Here is a 25,419-nt window from a genome sequence, read left to right on the forward strand (position 1 = left end):
ATTGGGGCACGAGGTGAAAAACTGCCATGATCTGCTGAAGGACACAGAGAGTGAGATGGTAAAAGAGGATGACATTGGTGAATGGGTTAAAGCTAGCCAAGTGGGAACGTGAATCTACTCTGAAGGAGAAAGAACATTCAACAACTCAACCCAAAACCAGAATAAGGCCACTCAACGTAAGAAAAAACCGGTCTTAAACTGCTTATTGAAAGAATTTGCAGGGATGTCAATGCAAGAAGGGAAACAAAGTTTGAAACCACAAGACACTGGTAACAGGGCAGCACCTGAGTCACCTCAATCAGCCAATTCTAGAACAGAATGCATGGAGGTTATCATAGCTGGTCAGTCCAATACCAAGGAGGATGAAGGGCAGCTTATGCAATTCGCTATTGAGGAGTGTCTCACCACAGAAAAAGGTAGGAAGTGGAAAAGGTTAGCAAGACAAGGTGCTGCAGAGTCAGATACTAAAAGTGAACCCAAAAAAAGGTTGATGAGTGGTATAGCTGAAGTAACTACAAAGAAAGCAAGAACAGAGGATGAAAATGCAGTTGAACAGATGGTGGAGGGTGCCAGCCTACAAATGGCACCCAAGGCGCCATGAGAACTATAGTTTGGAATTGTCGGGGTTTGGGGAGACCCCTGACAATTCACACCTTAAAAGGGATCTGTAAATCCCACTCCCTCGAGATTGTGTTTATAAGTGAAACAAAGAACCAATCTCGACAGGTGGAAGCAAAACTTCGGGTATGCGGCTACGAAAACTGGCATATTGTTAACCCGGCAGGAGTGGCAGGAGGACTTGTGCTAGCTTGGAAGGACAGCATCAGTGTTCAAATTATTAGCAGTGGAGAATTTTTTGTGGCAGCCGAAATTAAGGAAGTCGGAAGCAGTGAGGTATGGGCGTTCATTGGTGTCCATTTGAGTTGTTCAGAACAAATTCGATCCTTACAGTTTGAGGAGCTTATAACAATGAGCCAACACATGGAAGGAAAAGTGGTAATAGCAGGCGATTTTAATGCTATAACAAGCCAAGCGGAAAAGGAGGGTGGAGGCCAAAAATCAGCAACCACCATTGCAACATTCACTAATTTTATTGACAGTAACGAATTGGTGGATATTAGAATGGTGGGGCACCCTTTCACGTGGACAAATCGAAGACAAGGAGAGGATTTGGTGAAGGAGATGCTTGACCGCTATTTAGTTGGGATGGAATGGAAGTTGAAGTTTCCGATTGCAGTGGTGCACAGGCTCACAGAGTCAGGCTCGGATCATGCTCCAATTTTGATGGAAACCGAACCTCAATCCTGGCATAGTAAAAGACGGTTTAAATACCAAGAACGTTGGTGTTGAGAAGAGGATGTCAAGAGAATTGTCAGTGAAGTGTGGAGAATGGAAGTTGTAGGCTCGGCTATGTTCTCCTTGGCCCAAAAGTTGAAAGTTTGTAGACATAGACTAGTTCAATGGCAGAAAACTCACAAAGCAAACTCCCGGAAAGAAATTGAGGACCTTCAAGCTAAACTAGAGGAGTTGCGGGTGGCTGAAATCAATGGGGGAGAGGAGGTTACCAGTTTGGAAGAGAAGTTGGAGCTGGCATATTTGAAAGAAGAGAGCTATTGGCGAGAAAAATCTAGAATCAAGTGGCTAAAAGAAGGAGATCAGAACACTAGATTCTTTCACCAGAAATTTAAATCAAGGATGCGAAGGAACAGAATTTGGAGATTAGTGGGGAGGGACAATGAGATTGCATCGAAACCGGAGGATATTGCAAAGGTAGCTGAGGACTACTTTTGCGATATTTTTACTTCTTCTTGTTCGGCTGATCCGAATCCATACTTAGAGGATTTGGAGTCTAAGGTTACAGCTTCCATGAACCGTAGGCTCCAAAGGCCAGTAACTATGGACGAGGTCAAAAGAGCTACATTTAGTGTTCATGCTCAGAGTACTCCTGGTGATGACGGGTTTACAGCTAAGTTTTTTCACTTTTTCTGGGATATAGTTGGAGGTGACGTTTTTAAGGCAGTGAGAAGTTTCTTTCACAGTGGCAGAATTTTAAAAAGCTTCAATCATACTCAAATTTGTTTGATTCCAAAGGTGCCAGATGTCAGTGACATAACTCAGGTACGACCGATCAGTTTGTCTTCAGTTATGTATAAAATTATTTCTAAAGTTATGGTGCACCGATTACAAGGTATTATGAATAAAATTATAAGTCCAAATCAGAGTGCGTTTCTCAAAGGAAGACTCATTTCAGATAATATTCTAATTGCCCACGAATGTATGCACTATTTGAAAAATAAGAGAAGTGGGGCAGAGCATGAGATGGCTATTAAACTAGACATGAGCAAGGCTTATAATAGGGTTGAATGGCATTTTTTATGGTATATTATGGATAAGCTGGGGTTTGATGCTAAATGGATTAACTAGACTAAGGAATTGGTAACGACTGTTTCTTACTCTGTTGTTGTGGAAGGTCAACCATTTGGCTATTTTAGGCCAAATAGGGGCATCCGACAGGGTGACTCCATATCTCCATATCTCTTTCTTTTTTGTGCAGAAGGACTTTTCTTCTTGCTACACAAGGCAGAGCAAAACAGATTAATTCAAGGAGTTCAAGTTAATCGGAGATGCCAAACAATTAATCACCTTTTGTTTGCTGATGATTCAATCCTTTTTTGCAAGAGCGCACCTAATACAAGCCAAAGCATTCTAGAATTGCTAGAGACCTATGAGGGTTTTAGTGGGCAAAAAGTCAATTTGAATAAGTCGGCTATCTTTTTCAGTCACAACACTCCTCAGAACACAAGACTAACAGTTGCTCAGACACTAAATATTGAACATATCGGAGCACAAGACAAATACCTGGGACTGCCCTCTATAATTCAAAAATCAAAGAAAGCAACCTTTGGAGCTATCAAGGATAAAGTTCAGAAGAGGATTATGGGTTGGAAAAGAAGTATATTGTCATCAGGTGGCAGGCACACGCTATTGAGAGCGGTGGGGGAGGCGATTCCTATTTATACACTCTCTTGTTTCAAGCTCCCGGACACGCTGTTGACTGAGATTCATAGCATGCTCTCGCAATTTTGGTGGGGTCAAAAAGGCGCAGAACGAAGAATGGTTTGGATTAAATGGGATACAATGACGAGACCAAAGAAAGATGGAGGGCTGGGGATCAAGGATATAAGGGCGCAAAATTTGGCTTTATTGGGCAAGCAATATTGGCGTCTAATGAAATACCCTAATTCTACTATATCAAGAATGCTCAAAGCTAAATATTTCAGATATACAGATTTCCTACATGCAGAGATAGGAAGCGTACCGTCGTGGGGTTGGAGAAGTGTTCTTGAAGGGCGCAAGGTGATCGAGAAAGGCTTGTTATGGAAAATAGGCTCTGGCACTAATGTTCGCATCTTCCATGACCCCTGGCTCCCACCACCAGTGCCCCTTAATGTCCCTCAAAATGCACTCACAATCCCGCCAAATATGCAAGTGTATTACGTTAGTGCGTTACTAAATCCTGATAGAAGTTGGAATAAAAATATGATTGAGTCGATTTTTTCAATTGATATATGCAATAAATTTTTTTCAATCAAACCAACAGAGGAGGAGGATGAAGTTAATTGGTGCTGGACAAAATCTGGTATATATGAAGTTGGGTCAGGATACAAAATTGCTTATGGATTCTTTCATTCTCCTACTTCATTGAGGTCCCAGAACATACACAACAGAGTCTGGAATAGCATTTGGGAGTTGAAATTACCACATAAAATTAAGATTTTTCTATGGAAAAGTCTTCATGAAAAGCTTCCGGTGTTGCAACAAGTTCACAGCCGGTTCGCATCCACTCCTGCCACTTGTCCAAGATGCATGTTGAAGGCTGAATCAATTTCTCATGCTTTGTTCCAATGCCCCCTGTCTTCAATAATATGGAGCCTAAGCTTAATAACCCCTGACCTATGGATGAGAGAAGAAGAAACTTTTTTCAATTGGTGGCAACGAGTCTTATCCTGGGTAGTGGCTCAATTCGACGGTAGACAAAAGACCCTCCTCATAGCGGCGTTGTGTTGGAGCACTTGGAAAGCGAGGAATCGGTGTGTTTTTGAGAAGGTAATAAGCCCAGCACCAGAGATAGTGAAAGAAGCTAGCAATTTAGTGCGTGAACTCGTGAACCATACCTGATAGATGCTACTTTTTCTTTAATCTTACTTTACTCTTCTTTAAGCTCTTAGTCTTTCAGTCACAGCTGATGATAAATGGGAATACCCAATTCTTTTGTACTTCCTTATGGAAACACTTTTATTTTATATTAATAAAATAATATTTATCTTTGAAAAAAAAAAGATAAATGTGATAAATTAACGTGTCAAATCAGTATGTTGTTAATAAAGATAAATTTGCCAATGAGTAATAGCTCAAATGGCATAGTCTCCCCATAATCATTTAAGAGGTTGCGGGTTCGAGTCTCCTATATTTGGTAAAAAAAATAATAAATAAAGATAAATTTAGAAACTAATGTGAATTATAATTATAATAAATTTAGAAGTCAAATTAGCCACCAAAAAAATTTAGAAGTCAAATTTGAGTCAATTAAAATTTTATGAATTAATTTAAATTCAACATCAAATTTTAAGATCTAAATTAAAGATTAACTTAAACAAACTATTTTGGTCATACAAAGTTTCACAAAAAAGTATGTTACACCTTGACTATTCAATAGTATTTATGGTGTATTTAGTTTGTGTTTTTTTTTTAAATAAAAACAGAAAAAGACAAAATTCATTTAATTCTTAACAAATAAATACAAAAAGATAAAAATTTGTGTCCAATCTCCAATAAAAGAAGGGAACAAATTTTGTGATAGAGGTGTTTGTTCATTGTGAGGGAGAGACAAGGTTCAGAAGACTTTGTCAGCCTTTTCTCTATCCGCACTCTTTAAATGTGTTGAAAGTAGAGGTAACTATTGCATTTTGCATATGTTCTTGCTGTTATTAACCGCATCCAGTTTCTGATTCTTTCGACTGTTTGAAGATTTAATATAATAATATCCAATAATCTTCTAGTTATGTCTGCTGCACATAATGTTGTTATCTTTTGTTTCCTCCTTTATTTTATATGCTATTTTTATTATGTAATTTTTGTATTTTCAATTTATTGCTCAAGCTAATCTAGGATAGTGGTAATTATTTTTTTTTTTTATATAATGAATCTATTTTTTAATTAGTTAGCTTCAGTTAGTTACAGCTTTAGTTAGTTTGCTAACAAAACTTTATAAATAGATATTAAAAAAACATAGTAGCTCCCAATATTACACTCTCTGATAAACTATATATACGCTAATTTTGTAGAAGCTTCTATAATAGATTCTTTAAAAAATTCTACAACCCTATAAATTTTTTGAAATAAGGATACCAAGACAATTACAATTGAATTAAAGCTTTAAGATTTTCATATTTAAAGTTTGAACAATTTTTTTTTAATTTATTATAGAATAGAACGGCCTCCTTACATGAGAGATATATCACCGGATAAGATATTATTAACCAATATATTTAAAGCAAGACAAAATTAAAAAATAAGATTTAAACTATTATGGATGAATTTGAAATTAATTTTTTTTAGAATTGATTTGATTTGATTTGAAATGAATTGGAAATAAATTATTGTGTGTTAGAATTAATGATAAAAAATTTTACAAGTTGATATAATAATTTAATGTTTTATTTACTATCGTTTTTTTATTGGGCAAATCACAGTATTAAACCAAATGGTAGAAGAAAATACAGGATTCTACCAAAGAGAAAAATGCAACAAGGATCCAGCAAAAGCATGTTTTTATGTAATTCAAATTAGGAAAGTCTAATTATAATTAGGAAAGTCTAATTCGAATGTGATCCATTCGAATTATGCATGCATTAAGTAATAGGTAGTTCGAATCCACCAGATTTGAATTACGCATGCAGATTGATTTAGGGTAGTTCGAATCACATTGATTCGAATTATGAGAGAAGCAATTCAAAGTGTAGTTTGAATCTGACTCTTTTATATATCGAAATTGTGCACGAGTATGTTTGAAGTTGGTTGCTTCGAATTATCAAGCCACTCACGTGAATTCCATGACATAAATTTAATCTATACAATTATTTTAATACACAACAATAATATTTATATGGAGTCAATGCTAAATCGAATTTAATTAGTTCGAGAATCTATGAAAAAAGATTGTATTTTATAAAGTTTAAAAATTTTTATTATGTAATAGGTTAGTAAAGGAGTACAATACAAATTTTTATAGTGCTCATCATAACAATGTTTAATTTAAAATTGTTATTTAAATTTTAGTTGTACTTGTTACAAAATGAATAATTACAATAAAAATTTTAAAAAATAAATATAAAATGAATTGACTCATTTAAAAATAGGACAATTTAATAATATTAAAAGCCATTTAATTTAAAAACATAATTTAAAAAATAAATTCTTCGCATACTTACGTAATTATGAATTTATGATATGATAAGTACTTCTCAAAAAACTATTCTAATGCTTGATTTCTAAACACTGAATTATTTATTTAAATAGTTTAATTTTTATCTAACCTAATATAATAAAGTATGTTTAAACCTTATTATTATTATTATTATTATTATTATTATTATTATTATTATTATTATTATTGTAAATAATTTTATAAAATGTGAAAATTTTTTTAAAAGATTTTAGGAATACTATAAAAATTTGTAAGTCAATTTATGTAAATCAATTCAAGATATTTTTTATAATACTCATGGCATCTTTTAAAGAAGTTTTATAAAAAAAATTTATTGTAATTATTTATTTTGTAACAAGTACAACTAAAATTTAAATAACAATTTTTAAATTAAACATTGTTACAATGAGTATTGTAAAAATTTGCAATGTACTTTTTTACTAATCTATTACATAATAAAAATTTTTAAACTTTATAAAATGTAATTTTTTTCATAGACTCGTATTATTGAACTAATTGAATTCGATTTAGCATTGGCTCCATATAAATATTGTTGTGTATTAAAATAATTGCATGGATTAAATTTATGTCATAGAATTCACGTGGGTGGCTTGATAATTCGCAGCAAACTTCGAACATTCTCATGCACAATTTCGAATTATATATATATAATTTGAAGGAGTCAGATTCGAACTACATTTTGAATTGCTTCCCTCGTAATTAAAATCAGTGTGATTCGAACTACTCTAAGTCACCCTGCATGTATAATTCGAATTTGATTGATTCGAACTACCTATGACTTGATGAGTACATAATTCGAATGGATCAAATTCGAATTACACTTTTCTATTAATTCGAATTACTCTTGGTTTCCTAATTCGAATTAACTTGATTCGAATTACATAAAAATATGTTTTTTGATTGATCCTTGTCGCGTCTTTTTCTTTGGTAGAATCCTGTAATTTTTCCTACCATTTGGTTTAAAATTTTTATTACTAATATTCTTATTTTTAATAATGATATCTAAAATATAAAAATAATTGTTTACATTTTAACACATCAAATCATTTTAATTCTAACCAAATTTTATTTTAAAAAAATTTAAATAATTTAAATTTAGTTATAATCTTAATTAACGGGATTTTCAAATAAAATCAATTTTTATTTTAAAATTAAATCAATTTGAATTCAATTGTTTAACATGATTAAAAAAAAATCTCTGGTGAAGTATATATTTAAAACTCGTTTTGAGAGGTGAGTCACCTTGATTAAATCATTAATCTAACATTTGATCCATCATATTCCGATGGGTTTAATGCATTTGTCTCTGGAATTGTTGGAATTAATTTTCCAAAGAATATCTTTGGATGATGCCATGAATTGTCGTGCCACATGCCGCTCTTGGCGAAAGGCCGCTGACGCCATATTTTCATCTCAGCTTCCATTGATGCTCTCTCTTTCAACAAGATGCTGTGGAAGCTTTGGAAGTTTATCCGCCCCATGGAGCAACCATGATTTTACTGTGCTCACTGAAAAATGGCCGCAAAACATTGACCGTACCTATAATAGGGTTTACTCGGTGCAAGGCTGGTTGGTGTTCAATATATTTCGTTATGAGTCGGTCAAAGGCCAAACTTTCTCTGAGCTTTTATTCTTCAACCCGTTTTCTCGAGCCAGATTCAAGCTTCCAAAACTGTTCTTGTTTTCTGGAGGGCCGTATTATTATCAAGTTAGTGTTGCATTCAATTCTGCACCACCGGGATCTGAGGAGTTTGTTGTTGCTTTCTTGGTTGTGTTTTGCCATCCAGAAAAAGTGTACAACTTAATCGGACCAGAATATACGAAGCAAAGGCTAGCTTTTATCAAATTGAAGCAAGGATCATGGATTGAATCCATTGAAAGCGATGAATTCTTTTATGATATTCAAGTTCATGACGATAATAAACTGTATGGTCTTACCTTCAAACATCAAACAAGCGTGGTGTTCGTGTTTACCCTCGGAGATAATTATCGTGATAATCATGTCGTTGAACGATTGGTTATGCAAAATACCATACAAGATATAGATGCTATTGGAAGATTTAATTTTTCTCATGCATACTTCAAACGAAGCCATCAGATGGTAATGGACACTAGCACTGGGGAGCTGTTGCTAGTTCGTCATTTACCAATTAGATCTTACGACACAGAAGGGTTTAGTGTTTTTAAGTTGGACAGAAGCAATCTTAAATGGTGTGAGGTTTTTGACATTGGGGATCGTTTCTTGTTCTGGGATTACACCAAGGTAAGTCTTGTGTCTTCTAAGGGGCTCAGACTTGCAGAACAGTTTAAGAGGGGCAACTGCATATTTTTCTGCCATGCAAATAACATAGGAGCCTTCTTCTTAGCTGATAAAACTATTAGCCATTTTTCAATGAGTTCTTCTTTGCGGATTTCACTTCGGAACATGTGGTTCAGTCCTGCTCCTTAATTATTTTGATAAAAAATTTAAGTTCTTGATTGCATTCTCTTATTATTCTTATTATTTTTTTACGTGAAGAAATAAATGTTACAATTTGTTAGCTTAATTTTATTTTGGTAAACAATTTATTAGCATGATGTTTATTTGATCTTTAATTTATTCTTGGGAAATAGAATATCAATAATTAAAATTAAAAATAAAATTTATTTATTGTCTAAAAAAATATTGATAAAACTTTTTGTTGTAAAACACATTTTTTTTACTAAAGATCATAAAAATAAGATGCATTTTAATACTAGTATGATCATCTTGTGTCTAGATTAATTTTATTTTTTTTCATACTAGTATGATAGTTCACTTGTTACCATAAATTAAGGATAATACAATTTACAATTTAGGTACTTCTTTCTAACATATTTTCACCATTGTTGTGGTAAAAACAATGTGATGTGGGAAACAAACTTGAAAAAAAAAACAAAAAATAGGACAGTGTCAAGATAATTTGATTGGCAGAAACTCACCTGCAATCGACTTTACATGAAGTTATTTTTGGATAGATGACACATATTATTATTTTTTTTTTACTAAAGATATGAGACTCGAACCCGCAACCTCTTAATTGAGTATGGGGAGACTATGCCATTTGAGCTATTATTCATTGGCGACACATATTATTATTTGATTTAAAGAAATCGGTTTATTTTATACAAATAATTTAATTAAAAAACTAATTGATATAATTATGATGTTATATTTTTCACTGTATTTTATTTTAAAAATAAATTGACTAATTTAAATTGAGAAATTGTAGTTAATTGTTTACTGTATCATTTTTTAAACCAAAATTGTAATTAAAAATTATTAAAAAATAAAATTATCTAATATATTGGACCAGCTCAATGTTAATCAGGTTTTTTTATTATAAAATATAAAAAATTTAATTCTAAAAAAATCACATTATTTTTTAGGATTTAATTTTTTTATTGTATTTTCATAAAATTTGCACAAAATTTACCTATCACATTGACTAAACTTATTTATTTACGTAAAGTTTGTTTATGAACTCAGCAAAACCTTTTAATATGATTTGAATTGTATTAGTATATTTTTGTTTTTTAATTAATTTAATTTTATTTAAATAATTAGAATTTTAAATTATAAAATTTGTATTAGTTTATAATTTAAAATTTAAATAAATATAATTTAAATTAATTATTTATAAAATTATATGTATTCATATTATTGTACTAATATAATTAATTATATTTATTTGATTTTAAAAAAAATAACAGTTGTTAATTTTTAACTAACAAATAAATACACTTATATTATTTTTAAATTAAAATTTTTTAAATAAATGTATTCTTATTATTTTAATTTTTTTAATTTAAATAAATATATTTGTATTATTTTAAATAAAATTTAACATTAATATAAGTAAGTTTATTTATAATTTTAAATTTTAATATTTTAAATAAACATATTCTTATTATTTTAAAATTTTTTAAATTTAAATAAATATACTCATATTATTTTAAATAAGAATATTCTTTTAATTTAAAAATAATATAAATATACGCATATTCTTTTAATCGTGTTAGAGAGTATGAAACGTAAAGCGTGTTATCCCATGGTGATTTAGGTAAAAAAAAAGTCATGCCATCCTAGGAGCTAGGACCATTAGATAACTTTTAAATAGTAGTTACTTAAATATAAGAACGTTGATAGATACTTTAGTTTTATTTAAAATAAATTCTAATTTTTTTTAAGTAAAAACACAAAATCGTATATTATAATGAAATCATAATTTTTAGACAAGTGAATTATCGTCTCATTATTTTAAAAGAAATTATTTATTTATAAAATAATTTTAAAAAATTAACAATAATTTTTATAAAAATAGTTTATTAGTAAAATAAAAGCTTAATTACCATGAAATTTAATTTAATGGTAAATTTATAATTGAATATATTTTTACAGTTTAATTTAAAATATATGTTAGAGAAGAAATTTAGCAATTGAAAAGATGTTTTCATATATTTTCACAGTTTCTTCCTTCCATGTGAATTTTAATATTTTGGTATTTCATTTTCGATTCCTAATTTTTTCTTTTTCATCGTTCCTATACAGATAAAAAACATGAAATTTTATTTCTTTTTTAAAATACTAAACTTTGTTTTTTCAAATAATTTGTATATATATATATATATTAGACGAAAATTAAATAAATAAAAGTAACAAAGAAATCTTAAAAAATGGTCAAAAAAGATAAAGAAGAATAACGTACTAAATCCATCACTTAGGAATAACACGCAGAAAGAATTGAAATTTTTTTGAACTGGTCGGTCGAACTAGTTGAACCATGAACCGATGCAAAAAAACGAATCGATCAGATGTCAAAACCGTAAACTTTAAAAATTGTCATTGAACCATGACCCGGCCAGTTTTTTAAATTTTGTAGAAACGCCATCGTTTGGCTCTGTAGAGGAACCCCGAACCCTAACTCCAGCGCTAACCAAAATGCGCCTCTACCTCTCTCACACTCAGCCACTGTCCAGAGCTCCTCTGAGCTTCTCTCCTCCCTCACTCCCTCACTTCTGTCCAGCCACAACTTGCTACCATCGCCAACACAACCTCTAACTTCGAACAGCCACCGTGGTAACCTTCCAACTTCATCGAGCAGCAACTGTCCCGCCGCGTCAGTTCTGTTCCACCGCGTTCCAGTCCCTTCAGTGGCGTTAGCTCTGTTCCATTGCGCAGCCCTTCCCTCGAAGGTATTTTTTATTTTTGATTATGATATTCTTGATTTCAATCTTGCTACTGTTAATTTTTTTTATTGTATCACTGTGTCTAATTATCTGTGTTGAGATTAATGGATTGTTATAAGCCTACAATATTGTTATTGTAAATATTGCAAACATTAAAAACATTGCTAATGGGCAATATCATGTGCAAAAATTGTACCAAGTGATTGGTGTTGCTAGTCAGATCATTCCCTGAAATTTTTCTCGTCTCATGTTTGCTTGGAAGGTTGGACTGGCATTGGCCTGTGACAATACTATTGTTCTCAAAAATGCTGAGCAGACACCATTGTTTGCTTTGTACGCAGCAAAACTATTTCATGAGGTGGATATATTCTCTGTTAATGGAACCATGCTCATTTGTCGGTTTAGAAGATATAAAAAGGCGTAGTTTAAACTAAAATAGCTTTTTCACTGGCCTATCATTTTCCTCTATGTATTTCTCATAATTGGATCGAGTCCTTTCAAGTTTTATTTGAGTGGATTGTTTTTCCTTATTTAAACAAAATTTTGTATGAACAATTTCAAGAGAAATAGAGTACTTAAGCTTTGGGTATTCACTATTAAACATTATACTTGCAGTGCGCAAGGTACCATCAGCTGATTCAGTTATTACAATCCTGCCAATTTGTGAACCATAATTGACTCGCTTGAAATCTAAAATAACTGTATTTTTTAATTCGGTCTCTCCAAATATATACGGTAAACATTGTTCCAGAATGTATTTCACCAATTTAGCTCCCTTTCACTAATTAAACTGATTCATTGTATTGATATCTTTGTTACTAAAATATATTTCTTCTATAGTCAACTATAGATGCCAAGAACATACTGCAGTCCATGTCCCCTATGGTCTCATGAAATTCTATAACAAATTTCATTGCTATTAAATTTTCAGTTCAATGTTTAGTACTTGATTTTTACCCCATCTGATTATATTGTTGCTGAGGGTTACATACAATTTTGTTTTATTTGTAAATATATACACTAATGTCCCTTGAGATATATTATATGATATTTAATATTATTTGTAGTTTATATGACATTTATTTCCTTTGTAGTTTATATGACACTTCTTTCTTTTGTTATTTGATTTTTGAATTTGTATTTGAATGAGATTATAATATTGTGGAATATGTAGTATTTTTAATTTGGATGATATTTTAAAATTTATATTAGACTATAATTATATTTTAATGTATTTATTTATATTTTATTTATTATTTTATTATAAAACAATTTTTTCATTCAACCATAGTCGAACTGGTTGAACTTATGAATAAGTAAACCAGTAACTAGAACGGTTTGATGATCGGTTCGATTTTCAGAACTTTTGATAAACCAAGATGAAAAAGAATTTTTAAATGAATAGGCAAGGTGTTTGTGTTAGGGGTGTTCGCGGTGCGGTTTAGTTCGGTTTTAAGAGAAAAAGTAATCCGATCCGAACGCTTAATTTATGTGCGGTGCGGTTTGGATTGGATGAAATTTTTTTGGAAATCCGATCCGATCCGATCCGATTACAAGCGGTTTGGATCGGTTTGAATTTGCGGTTTTCTAATAAAAAAATTAAATACATATAACAAGTCTCAACATTAAATTTTAAATAATCAACAATGACATAACAAGTTTTAACAATATCTTAAAAAGTTAACGATAACATAACAATAGAAATAAAATTATAAGTTAGTTAAAATAAATAAATAAATAAATAACATTTTGAACATAAAATATTTATTAAATAATAATAATACATGAATAATAGAAAAATGTATAACAAATTGAATATGTTATAAGTATAATTGTAAATATAATAATAAAATAATAATATTATAGTACATTGTGCGGTTTGGATTGGATTAGATCGGTTATGAAAAGTAGATCCGAAATCCGATCCAATCCAGCGGTTTGCAAAAAATAAAATCCAATCAAATTCGAATTAGTGCGGTTTTAATCGGTTTTCAGTTTGGATCGGATTGGATGAGCGGTTTAATTTGGATCAGTTTGGATTTAAACACCCCTAGTTTGTGTGGATTTTTTTTTTATTCATATGGATAAGGATCTATCAAGGTAATTTTAAATTATAATATAATGTATAAAAAATCAATTTAGATTGATTGAGTGATTCAATTCACTTGTTCATTTAAATAAATGTTAGAAATTCAAATCTTATAATGTACATACAGTAACCCACCCATTAACCAACCAGCGGACCCCATCCACAAGTCTATTGGTAAATATAACTACTGTTCACTTGTAAAAATGAACCAATTTTGTGTGTTTTGCTATCAAGAAAGAATGTTCATCAAAACAAAATAAGTGAAGAAAATGCTAGCTTTTATCAAATTCAAACAAAGGTTTATTTATTGAATTCATTGAAACTACTGAAATATTTTATTATATTGCAGTTCATGATGATGATAATAAAATGTATGATTTATCTTCAAACATAAAACAAGTGTTGTATTCGGAGATAATACTCAATTTGGTCCCTGAACTTTTATGCAAGTCTCAATTTAGTCTCTAAAATTTTAATGGCCTTTATTTAGTCCCCAAACTTTGTGAACATAACTCATGTTAGTCCTTGAAATAATTTTTAACGTACAAATGTGGCACCAGATTCGATGGTTCCAGAACGTTTGGATCATTAAATGGTCTCATAACAAAACATGTTTTTTAAGTTTTCAATAACCGCTAAATAGTCCTTATTTAATTTTAATTATAAGTTAGTCATTTATATATTATTTAATTATAAAATCTATTTTTTATTTTATAAATTATTCTTTTATCATTCATCTATCATGTTTATTGAGAATCAAAAACTAAAACAATAATAAATTAGATATTTCATTCATCGTAATAAATATTTTGCAATCTTAATCGATCATAATTTTATCATTGATCCAGTTACATACGGTTGGGAAAATCGTATTGGTTAGAAATTCAATTGATTGGATGCACAAACCAATCAATTGAAATTGAGACTTCCCAAACTTCAATCGATTGGAATTATACACAATCGATTGAATTTTGCAAGGCATGTGGGGTTTTTCTTATTCAATCGATTGGTTTTGATTGAAATCATCAAAACAATCTGGACAATTGATTAGTTTTGTTATTCCCTCAGTAAATTTACCTCCAAAATCTTGTTCGGATTTATATTGTTCATCCATCATATCTTGGTCACATACTAGCTCTTCTTGTTAGTTAATGTCATCGTCCTCATGATATTGCTCATCCATCTCAGTGTCCGTAAATATACCTAACATCTTAAAAATTTACCAATGAAAAAATTTTTTAGTACACTACGTCCTATAACACTAAAATCATTTTTACTTTTTTAAAAGATCTTTTGAAAAAAACATCATTTTTCAAAACCCTGCACTCTATATTTTTTATAGAGTTGGCCTAACCCCAACGAACTTCACTCAAATTTTTTTCAAAACCAACGAAACTCAAATTTATTTTTAAGCCATTATCATCGTCTATAAAAGTACATAGGAGTACATAAAATTATACATACTTTTTTAATATTAATGGCAACCATTATCATCGTCTTCAGAAATACATAGATACATGAGAATAAACCATATTTATCAAGAATCTTTTCTCATTATCAATTAAAAAAAAAAACTATTATGTTTAAGAATTTGAGTTAGCCATTTTTTTAGAATTTGAAGTGATGTTCGTCGGGATTAGGCGAACTCTATAAAAATTATAATGCGGCAAACTTGTTCTGTATAAAAAAACTCGTATTTGGGGAATTAAAGTTGAAAATTTGGATTTTCGAAAATAATAATTTACTGAGGAGGTAACAGAACCAATCGATTGAATTAACTAAACCCAAATTATTTTAATGATTTTAATCGATTGGGTAATATGACCAATCGATTAAATTAAAAAAAACCCGACATACCCTGTAAAATTCAATCGATTGTGTATCAATTTCAATCGATCGGGAAGCCTCAATTTCAATCGATTGGTCTGTGGATCCAATCGATTGAATTTCTAACAAACACGATTTTTCTAACCCGACATGTATGTAATTGGATCAATGATAAAATTATGATCGATTAAGATTGCAAAATATTTATTACGATTAGTGGAAGATCTAATTTATTATTGTTTTAGTTTTTTACTCTCAATAAACATGATAGATCAAAGATAAAAAAATATTTTATAAAATAAAAAATAAATTTTATAATTAAATAATATATAAAGGACTAATTTATAATTAAAATTAAATAAGGACTATTTAGCAGTTATTAAAAAACTTAAAAAACATGTTTTGTTATACGACCATTTAATGGTCCAAACATTTTGGAACCATGATCCTTTGCCTACAAACGTTAACGAAACACTGTCGTGAACATCCGGATGCTACACTAAACTTTGTAGAATGATGTCGTTTTAGTTTTTGCACTCAAATAACCCATAAACAACATCATAAATGGCGTTTATTAAAGTTTTAGCTAACAAAATAAGTGATACGATGCCGTTTTTGAGCTATTTAAATGCCAAAACTAAAACGTGATCATTTTACAAGTTTTAACTAGTCTATAACAGTGCTTCATTAACCTTTTTATATTAAAAATCGTCTCAAAGACTAATATGAGGCACATTTATAAATTTTCGGGATTAAATAGAGACAATTGAAATTTTAGAGACTAAATTAAAACTCACATATAAGTTCAGGGACCAAATTAAGTATTAACTCGTTGTGTTCGTGTTGATCAACGATTAGTTATAATAAATACCATAAACCATATTGTTCATGAAGGAACAGTTTACCATAAAAAATACTATTGCTGAAATATTTATTCTTAGTGATTCATCCTTCAAATTAAATAGGAACCATTAGTCTGCCAAGTTCCTTAGACTTACATACTATATAAATTTAATAAAGAGAATTGCATCTTTTTTTGCCATGCAAATATTCATTGCCTATTTCTACAAGGATTTCAAGAATATGATAATTCTTTTTTTAACTTACAGAATTATTAGGCATTTTAAAATCAATTCTTTTTTGCCGTTCTCACTTTAGAACATGTGGTTTACTTCTGCTCTTTAATTACTTTGATAAGAAATATATGTCACAATTTGTTATTAGATAAGTTGAAGAAATATATGTCACGTATGATTTGTTATCGGATTTTAATTTTGATAAACAATTTATTAGCATAATGTTTAATTGATCTTGATTTATTCTTGCTAATTAGAGGATCAATAATTAAAATTAAGAAAATCTTTTACTCATAGTTCATAGTAAAACGAAATGTATTTTAATAATATTAAAACAATATTGTTTGATTAAATGTGACAAATTAACGTGTCAAATCAGTATGTTGTTAATAAAGATGAATTTAGAGACTAATGTAAATTATAATTATAAATTTAGAAATCAAATTTGAGCCAATTGAAATTTTATAAATTAATTTAAATTCAATATCAAATTTTAGCTAGGATCTAAATTAAGGATTACCTTGAACAAACTATTTTATTCATACAAAGTCTCACAAAAGATATGTTATACCTTGACTATTCAAATAGTATTTATAGTGTGTTTAGTTTGTGTTAAAAAAAATAAAGAAAGACAAAACTCATTTAATTCTTCACAGACAAATACAAAAGGATAAAAATTTGTGTCCAATCTTCAATGATAGAAGGGATACAAATTGTGATAGAAGTGTTTGTTCATTGTGAGGGAGAGACAAAGTTCAGAAGACTTTGTCAGCCTTTTCTCTATTCACACTCTTCAAATGTGTTGGAAGTAGATGTAATTATTGCATTTTGCATATATTCTTGCTGTTATTAAAAGCATTCAGTTTCTGTTTCTTTCCACCGTTTGAAGATTTAATATCCAATGATCTTCTGGCTATCTCTGCTGCACATAATGCTGTTATCTTTTGTTTCCTCTTTTATTTTATTTGCTATTTTTACTATAATGCTGTTATCTTTTGTTTCCTCCTTTATTTTATTTGCTATTTTTACTATGCAATTCTTGTATTTTCAATTTATTACTCAAGCTAATCTAGGATAGTGGTAATTATTATTAATATTTTTATAATGAATTTGTTTTTTAATTAGTTAGTTCCAGCTGGTTACACTTTTAATTAGTTTGCTAGCAAAACGGCAAAATTTTATAAATAGATATAAAAAAATATAGTAGCTCACAATATTGCACTCCCTGATAAACCACATATATGCTTGTAGAAGCTTCTATAATACATGCATTGAAAAAGTTCTACAACCCTATAAATTTTTTGAAATAAGGATACTAATACAATTGAATTAAAACTTTAAGATTTTCATATTCGAAGTTTGAGCAATTTTTTTATAACTTACTATAGAATAGAAGGATAAGGGCCTCCTTATATGGCAGATATATCACCAGGATAGGATATCATTGACCAAAATATTTAAAACAAGACAAAATTGAAAAATAAGATTTGGACTATATAAGGTGAATTTGAAATAATTTTTTTTTTTTAGAATTGATTTGATTTGATTTGAAATGAATTAAAAATAAATTATTGTAAGTTGAAATTAATGATATAAAATCTTACAAGTTGATATAATAATTTAATTTTCTATTTACTACGTTATTCATTACTAATATTCTTTTTTTTTTAATATTAATATCTAAAATATAAAAATAATTATTTACATTTTAACACATCAAATCATTTTAATTTAACCAAATTTTATTTAAAAAAAATAAATAATTTAAATTTAGTTATAATCTTAATTAACGGAATTTTCAAATCAAATCAATTTTTATTTTAAAATTAAATCAATTTGAATTCAATTGTATTTCAAATAGATCTTTAAATGATTTAATATGATTAAAAATAAAAATTCTGTTACAATGGTGAAGTATATATTTAACCTAACATTTGATAGGTGAGCCACCTTGGTTAAATCATTAACCTAACATTTGATCCATCATCTTTCAATGGGTAGGATGGATTTGTCTCTGGAATTGTTAGAATTAATTTTCCAAAGGCTATGTTTGGATGATGTCATGAATTGTCGTGCCACATGTCGCTCTTGGCGAAAGGCCGCTGATGCCATATTTTCATCTCAACTTCCGTTGATGCTCTCTCTTTCAACAACGCGCTGTGGAAGCTTTGGAACCTTATCCGCCCCATGGAGCAACTATGATTCCACTGTGTTCACTGAAAAATGGCCGCGAGAAATCGGCAATAGCTATAATAGGGTTTACTCGGTGCAAGGTTGGTTGGTGTTCAATTCATTTCATTATGAGTCGGTCAAGGGTCAAACTTTCTCTGAGCTTTTATTCTTCAACCCGTTTTCTCGAACCAGATTCAAGCTTCCAAAACTGTTCTTGTTTTCTGGAGGGCCGTATTATTATTATCAACTTCGTGTTGCATTCAATTCGGCACCACCGGGGTCTGAGGAGTTCGTTGTTGCTTTATTGTGTGTGGTTAGCTATCAAGAAAATAAGAAGCAAAGGCTAGCTTTTATCAAATTGAAGCAAGGATCATGGATTGAATCCATTGAAACCGATGAAATCTTTTATGATATTCAAGTTGATGACGATAATAAACTGTATGGTATTACCTTCAAACATGAAACAAGCGTTGTGTTCGTGTTTACCCTCGGAGATAATCATCGTGATAATCATGTCGTTGAACGATTGGTTATGCTAAATACCATACAAGATATAGATCCTGTTGGCAGATTTATTTTTTCTCATGCATCCTTCAAACAAAGTCATCAGATGGTAATGGACACTAGCACTGGGGAGCTGTTGCTAGTTCGTCGTTGGGGAGGTTACGGCACTGAAGGGTTTAGTGTTTTTAAGTTGGACAGAAGCAATCTTAAATTGTGTGAGGTTTTTGATATTGGTGATCGTTTCTTGTTCTGGGATTTCACCAAGGTGAGTCTTGTGTCTGCTAAGAGACTCAGACTTGCAGAACGGTTTAAGAGAGGCAACTGCATATTTTTCTGCCATGCAAATAATAGCTACCAGCTGTCGCCATTTCAATTTAGTGATAGATTTAGGGTACATGATATGGGAGTCTTCTTCTTGGCTGATAGAACCATTAGCCATTTTTCAATTAATTCTTCTTTACCGTTTTCACATCACCACATGTGGTTCAGTCCTGCTCCTTAATTATTTTGATAAAGAAATTTAAGTTTTTGATTGCATTCTCTTATTATTCTTGTTATTTTCTTATGGGAAGAAATATATGTTACAATTTGTTATCTTAATTTTAATTTGGTAAACAATTTATTAGCATGGCGTTTATTTGATCTTGATTTATTCTTGGAAAATAAAAGATTAATAATTAAAATTAAGAATAAAATTTATTTATTGTCTAAAAAAATATTGATAAAATTTTGTGTTGTAAAACACATTTTTTTTAACTAAAGATCATAAAAACAAGATGCATTTTAATACTAGTACGATCATCTTGTGTCTAGATTAATTTTTTTTTTTTTTCATACTAATATGATAGTTCACTTGTTACCATAAATTAAGGATAATACAATTTACAATTTAGGTACTTCGTCTTTCTAACAAACTTGAAAAAAAAAAAAAGCAAAAAATAAGACAGTGTCATTGTTCTTGTGTAAACAAGATGTTTGATCATTTGTGTCAAGTTAATTTGATTGCTTTATAGATTCATAAATAAACTAGGATGAAAAATTGATTTTTAAATGAATAGGCAACGTGTATGAGGGGATATATATATATTTTTGATTCATATGGAGAAGGATCAAGGTAATTTTAAATGATAATATAATATATAAAAAACTAATTTAAATTGGTTCAATTCACTTGTTTGTTTAAATAAATGTTAGAGTGCAGTAACTAACCCATTGGCCAACTAGTGAACCCCATCCACAAATCCATTAATAAAGATAACTATTATTCACTCGTAAAAATGAACAATTTTGTGTGTTTTGCTATCAAGAAAGAATGTTCAACAAAACAAAATAGGTGAAGAAAATGCTAGCTTTTATCAAATTCAAATAAAGGTTTATGAATTGAATCCATTCAAACTACTAAAATCTTTTATGATATTGCAGTTCATGATGATAATAATAAAATGTATGATTTATCTTCAAACATAAAACAAGTGTTGTGTTCGTGTTGGTCAACGATTAATTATAATAAATACCGTAAACCATATTGTTCATCATGAAGGAATAATTTACCATAAAAAAGATACTATTATTGAAATATTTATTCTCAGTGATTCATCTTTCAAACAGAAATCATTAGTCTGGTAAGTGCCTTACACTTACATACTATATAAATTTAATAAAGGCAATTATATCTTTTTCTGCCATGCAAATATTAATTGGCTATTTCTACAAGAATTTCAAAAATATGATAATTCTTTTTTTTAACTTACAGAATTATTAGCTATTTTAAAATCAATTTTTCTTTGCCGTTCTCACTTCAGAATATATGATTTACTCCTGCTCTTTAATTACTTTGATAAGAAATATATGTCACAATTTGTTATCGGATTTTAATTTTGATATATAATTTATTAGCATAATGTTTAATCGATCTTTATTTATTCTTACCAAATAGAGGAATCGATAATTAAAATTAAGAAAATCTTTTATTCATAGCTCATAGTAAAACGAGATGTATTTTAATATCATTTAAACAATATTGTTTGATTAAATGTGATAAATTAACGTGTCAAATCAGTATGTTGTTAATAAAAATGAATTTAGAGGCTAATGTGAAATATAATTATAAATTTAGAAATCAAATTTGAGTCAATTGAAATTTTATAAATTAATTTAAATTCAATATCAAATTTTAGCTAGGATCTAAATTAAGGATTAACTTGAACAAACTATTTTACTCATACAAAGTCTCACAAAAGGTATGTTTTTTTTTGAAACAAAAGAAGCTCAACACAGTAAAGTGGAGCAAAAGATCCTAACAACAAGTGCTACATAGAATTTCATAAATCATGTCAACTGCCTAAAGGATCACTATCGGTCCATTCTTTGTAGCTCATAAACGTCCTCCTTATTATACTCTCAACACCTGCTTCCTTATGATTGAAGATCCTAGCATTACGTTCGACCCAAATATTCCAGATCACTGTGAAGAAGCTAATCAGCCACGTTTTCTTCTTTTGATTTTGCTTATGCCTACCAGTCCAACTCTCAAATAGTTCCCTAATAGTACCAGGAATAACCCACGCCTCACCAAAACTCCTCAACCAACTGCACCACACCTGCCATGTTAGATCACATAAAAGGAATAAATGTTTGACTGATTCTATCTCCTTCTTACACAGAACACAGATATTATCACTGGGAATAATAACGCCTAGCCTACTCAATCTTTCCTTGGTATTCACTCGACCAACCAGCACAAACCATCCAAATAGCTCAATTCTTGAAGGTACCACACCTCGCCAGACTGCACTTGTAAAGCTGTAACTCGTTATCTCATCTGAAAGAGTCTCTGATTGAAGTATCTGCATAACAGATCTGGTAGAAAACACCCCTTTACTATCAAACCTCCACGCCATAGTATCCTCTGTACCATCTGCCAACTTCACCGGCCTTAACCTCTCATGAAACTGGTGGAGCAGTTCTATCTCCCATTGGAACAGTTCCCTTCTCCACTGGAGATTCCAAATCCACTCGAGCCCATCCCAAAACCCACAAACCCCTATCATAGCTCCTTGTTGGTTCGAAATAGCATAAAGTCTTGGAAAAGCCACTTTCAGGGGTCCACCTTGCAGCAAATTATCCTCCCAAAACCGAGTCCTCCTTCCGTTACCTACCTCCATCGCCATACCAGTAAGCATTTTGTCTTTTATCCTCTGTTCTATGATGTTCAATTGGCAAATGTCTTTCCAGGGCCCTCCTCTAACCGGTAGCTGCTGATTTACGAGCATTATATCAGGGTTCAGGTTGTTACATGAGCAAACAATCTTCTTCCACAATGGACACTCCTCCTCTGAAAACCTCCACCACCACTTAAACAAGAGCGCTGTGTTTCGAAGCAATGTATCCCCAACCCCCAATCCCCCAGCTTTTTTCGGAGCCTGGACCAGCTCCCACTTAACTAATGGGACACCCTCATTACCATCCCCCTTACACCACATAAATCTCCTTTGCAAAGATATCAGCTTGTCCGCAACCGCCTTTGGCATCTTGTACAGACTAAGGTAATATATCGGAAGGCTATTCAGCACTGATTTTATAAGCACGAGCTTACCCGCTTTGTTTAAGACCTTTGCTTTCCACAGGCTAAGTTTCTCTTCCACCTTATCTATTATCGGTTTCCAAGTCTTCACCAAACGCGGATTTGCCCCCAAGGAAATTCCGAGATACCTTATTGGTAATACCGCTTGCTGGCATCCCAGCAGACCACACGCATGATCTATCCAATCCTGCTCGCAATTCAACGCTATCAGATTTGACTTATCAAAATTGATACTCAATCCCGACATCAGCTCAAAACACTGTAGCAGTCTCTTATAATTCACAATTGTCTCTGTTACTGGGGGGCAAAACAATATCGTATCATCTGCAAATTGTAAATGCGACAATGCGATATGCTCTCCTCCCACCAGCAGTGGTTCAATGCGGCCGTTTCTGACAGCTTCTCCCAGCATCCGATGCAACACATCAACTACTAGCACAAACAGAAATGGAGAGAGAGGATCCCCTTGTCGGAGTCCTCGCTCCATCTTAAACGGCTTGGATGGCGACCCATTTACCAGTACCGACATAGTGGCCGTAGTAAGACACTCCTTTACCCAATTCCTCCAACGCTGTCCAAATCCCATTTTCTCTAACACTATATCCACGAAGCTCCATCTGACTCTATCATAAGCTTTATGAAAATCCAACTTAATAATTGCCGCTTCCTTTCTTCGTGACTTCAGCCAATGGACCGTCTCGCAGGCGATAAGAGCACCGTCATGAATCTTTCTGCCTTTCACAAAAGCAGTCTGAGTCTCACCCACCAAGCCTGGCATAATCGATCTCATTCTCCTCACCAGCACCTTTGAAACCACTTTATACACACAACCTACCAAGCTAATCGGCCGAAAATCCTTGATCTCTTTTGCCCCCACAAACTTTGGGGCCAGCGTCACCCAAGTTAAGTTTACATCGTTAGGTAGCTTAGCCCTTTCGAAGAAGTCCATCACTGCCTCAGTGAACTCCGTACCAATCTCTTCCCAGCATTTCTTGATGAAATTCATATTGTACCCATCACTACCTGGGGCCTTAGAAGATTCACAATCCCAGACTGCCTCTCTTATCTCCTCCATAGTAGGTAGAACCTCTAAAGCGTCTGCCTCCTCTCTACCAATTTGCTTCAACAACCCATCCCGAACACCAATCCTAGGGGCAAACTCCTGTCGATATAACTCCTTATAGAATCCCCGTATTGCATGCTTTATTCTGACTTGGTTCCTTACCAGCCTTCCATGGATCATCAGAGCATCAATCCTGTTATTGCGCCTTCTAGCTGAGGCAATATTGTGAAAATATCGGGTATTCCTGTCCATATCCCTCACATGTTTGGACCGAGACAACTGCTTCCAATGGATTTCCTTTCTAGCGTACCACTTTCCGCAAAATCTCACCAACGCCTTCCGTCTAGCCTCCGTTGTACCGTCATAGATCCCCTCACTAACTTGATCATCCAGTTTCCTAATCTCATCCTCAAAAAGGTATGTTACACCTTGATTATTCAAATAGTATTTATAGTGTGTTTAGTTTGTGTTTAAAAAAAAAAAACAAAGAAAGACAAAACTCATTTAATTCTTCACAGACAACTACAAAAGGATAAAAATTTGTGTCCAATCTTCAATGATAGAAGGGATACAAATTTTGTGATAGAGGTGTTTGTTCATTGTGAGGGAGAGACAAGGTTCAGAAGACTTTGTCAGCCTTTTCTCGATTCACACTCTTCAAATGTGTTAGAAGTTGAGGTAACTATCGCATTTTGCATATGTTCTTGCTGTTATTAACAGTATCCAGTTTCTGATTCTTTCCACTGTTTGAAGATTTAATATCCAATGATCTTTTGGTTATCACTGTTGCACATAATGCTGTTATCTTTTGTTACCTCCTTTATTTATATGCTATTTTTACTATGCAATTCTTGTATTTTCAATTTATTACTCAAGCTAATCTAGGATAGTGGTAATTATTATTAAATTTTTTTTTTATAATGAATGTGTTTTTTAATTAGTTAGCTCCAGTTGGTTAAACTTTTAGTTGGTTTGCTAGTAAAACGGCATAATAGCTTCCAATATTACCCTCTCTGATAAACTACATATATGCCGGTTTTGTAGAAGCTTCTATAATAATTCATCGAAAAAATTCTACAACCCTATAAATTTTGGAAATAAGGATACCAAGGCAGTTATAATTGTATTAAAGTTTTAAGATTTTCATATTCAAAGTTTGACCAATTTTTTCTAACTTACTATAGAATAGAACGGCCTCTTTATATGGTAAGTATATCACTAGGATAAGATATCATTGACCAAAATATTTGAAGTAAGATAAAATTGAAAAATAAGATTGGGACTATACAGGATGAATTTGAAAATTTTTTTTAGAATTGATTTGATTTGATTTAAAATGAATTGGAAATAAATTATTAAGTGATAGAATTAATGATATAAAATTTTACA

The 25,419-nt window shown here is 31.3% G+C and overlaps 3 protein-coding genes across 3 annotated transcripts; all 3 read left to right on the forward strand.

Annotated features, from left to right (window-relative positions):
* Positions 1 to 597: 597 nt before the first annotated feature.
* Positions 598 to 1,350, forward strand: LOC148575486 (uncharacterized). Its single transcript, XM_088506253.1, has one exon. The coding sequence runs from the start codon at positions 598 to 600 to the stop codon at positions 1,348 to 1,350; it is 753 nt and encodes a 250-aa protein (XP_088362379.1).
* A 6,443-nt stretch (positions 1,351 to 7,793) lies between these two features.
* On the forward strand, positions 7,794 to 8,957 carry LOC110269334 (uncharacterized). The gene has a single exon (XM_021117111.1). It carries the CDS (start codon positions 7,794 to 7,796, stop codon positions 8,955 to 8,957), a length of 1,164 nt encoding a protein of 387 aa, XP_020972770.1.
* Positions 8,958 to 18,710: 9,753 nt separating this feature from the next.
* Positions 18,711 to 19,886, forward strand: LOC107628035 (uncharacterized). Its single transcript, XM_016330838.1, has one exon. The coding sequence runs from the start codon at positions 18,711 to 18,713 to the stop codon at positions 19,884 to 19,886; it is 1,176 nt and encodes a 391-aa protein (XP_016186324.1).
* Positions 19,887 to 25,419: the final 5,533 nt, after the last annotated feature.

This window comes from Arachis ipaensis, chromosome B2 (assembly GCF_059453495.1).
Source record: "Arachis ipaensis isolate K30076 ecotype BB chromosome B2, ASM5945349v1, whole genome shotgun sequence".
NCBI classification, from domain to species: Eukaryota; Viridiplantae; Streptophyta; class Magnoliopsida; order Fabales; family Fabaceae; genus Arachis; species Arachis ipaensis.

Excerpts from the sequence above, each read along its gene's own strand:
- LOC148575486 (XM_088506253.1), top strand. The coding sequence starts at position 598 with ATGAGAACTATAGTTTGGAATTGTCGGGGTTTGGGGAGACCCCTGACA.
- LOC110269334 (XM_021117111.1), top strand. The coding sequence starts at position 7,794 with ATGGGTTTAATGCATTTGTCTCTGGAATTGTTGGAATTAATTTTCCAA.
- LOC107628035 (XM_016330838.1), top strand. The coding sequence starts at position 18,711 with ATGGATTTGTCTCTGGAATTGTTAGAATTAATTTTCCAAAGGCTATGT.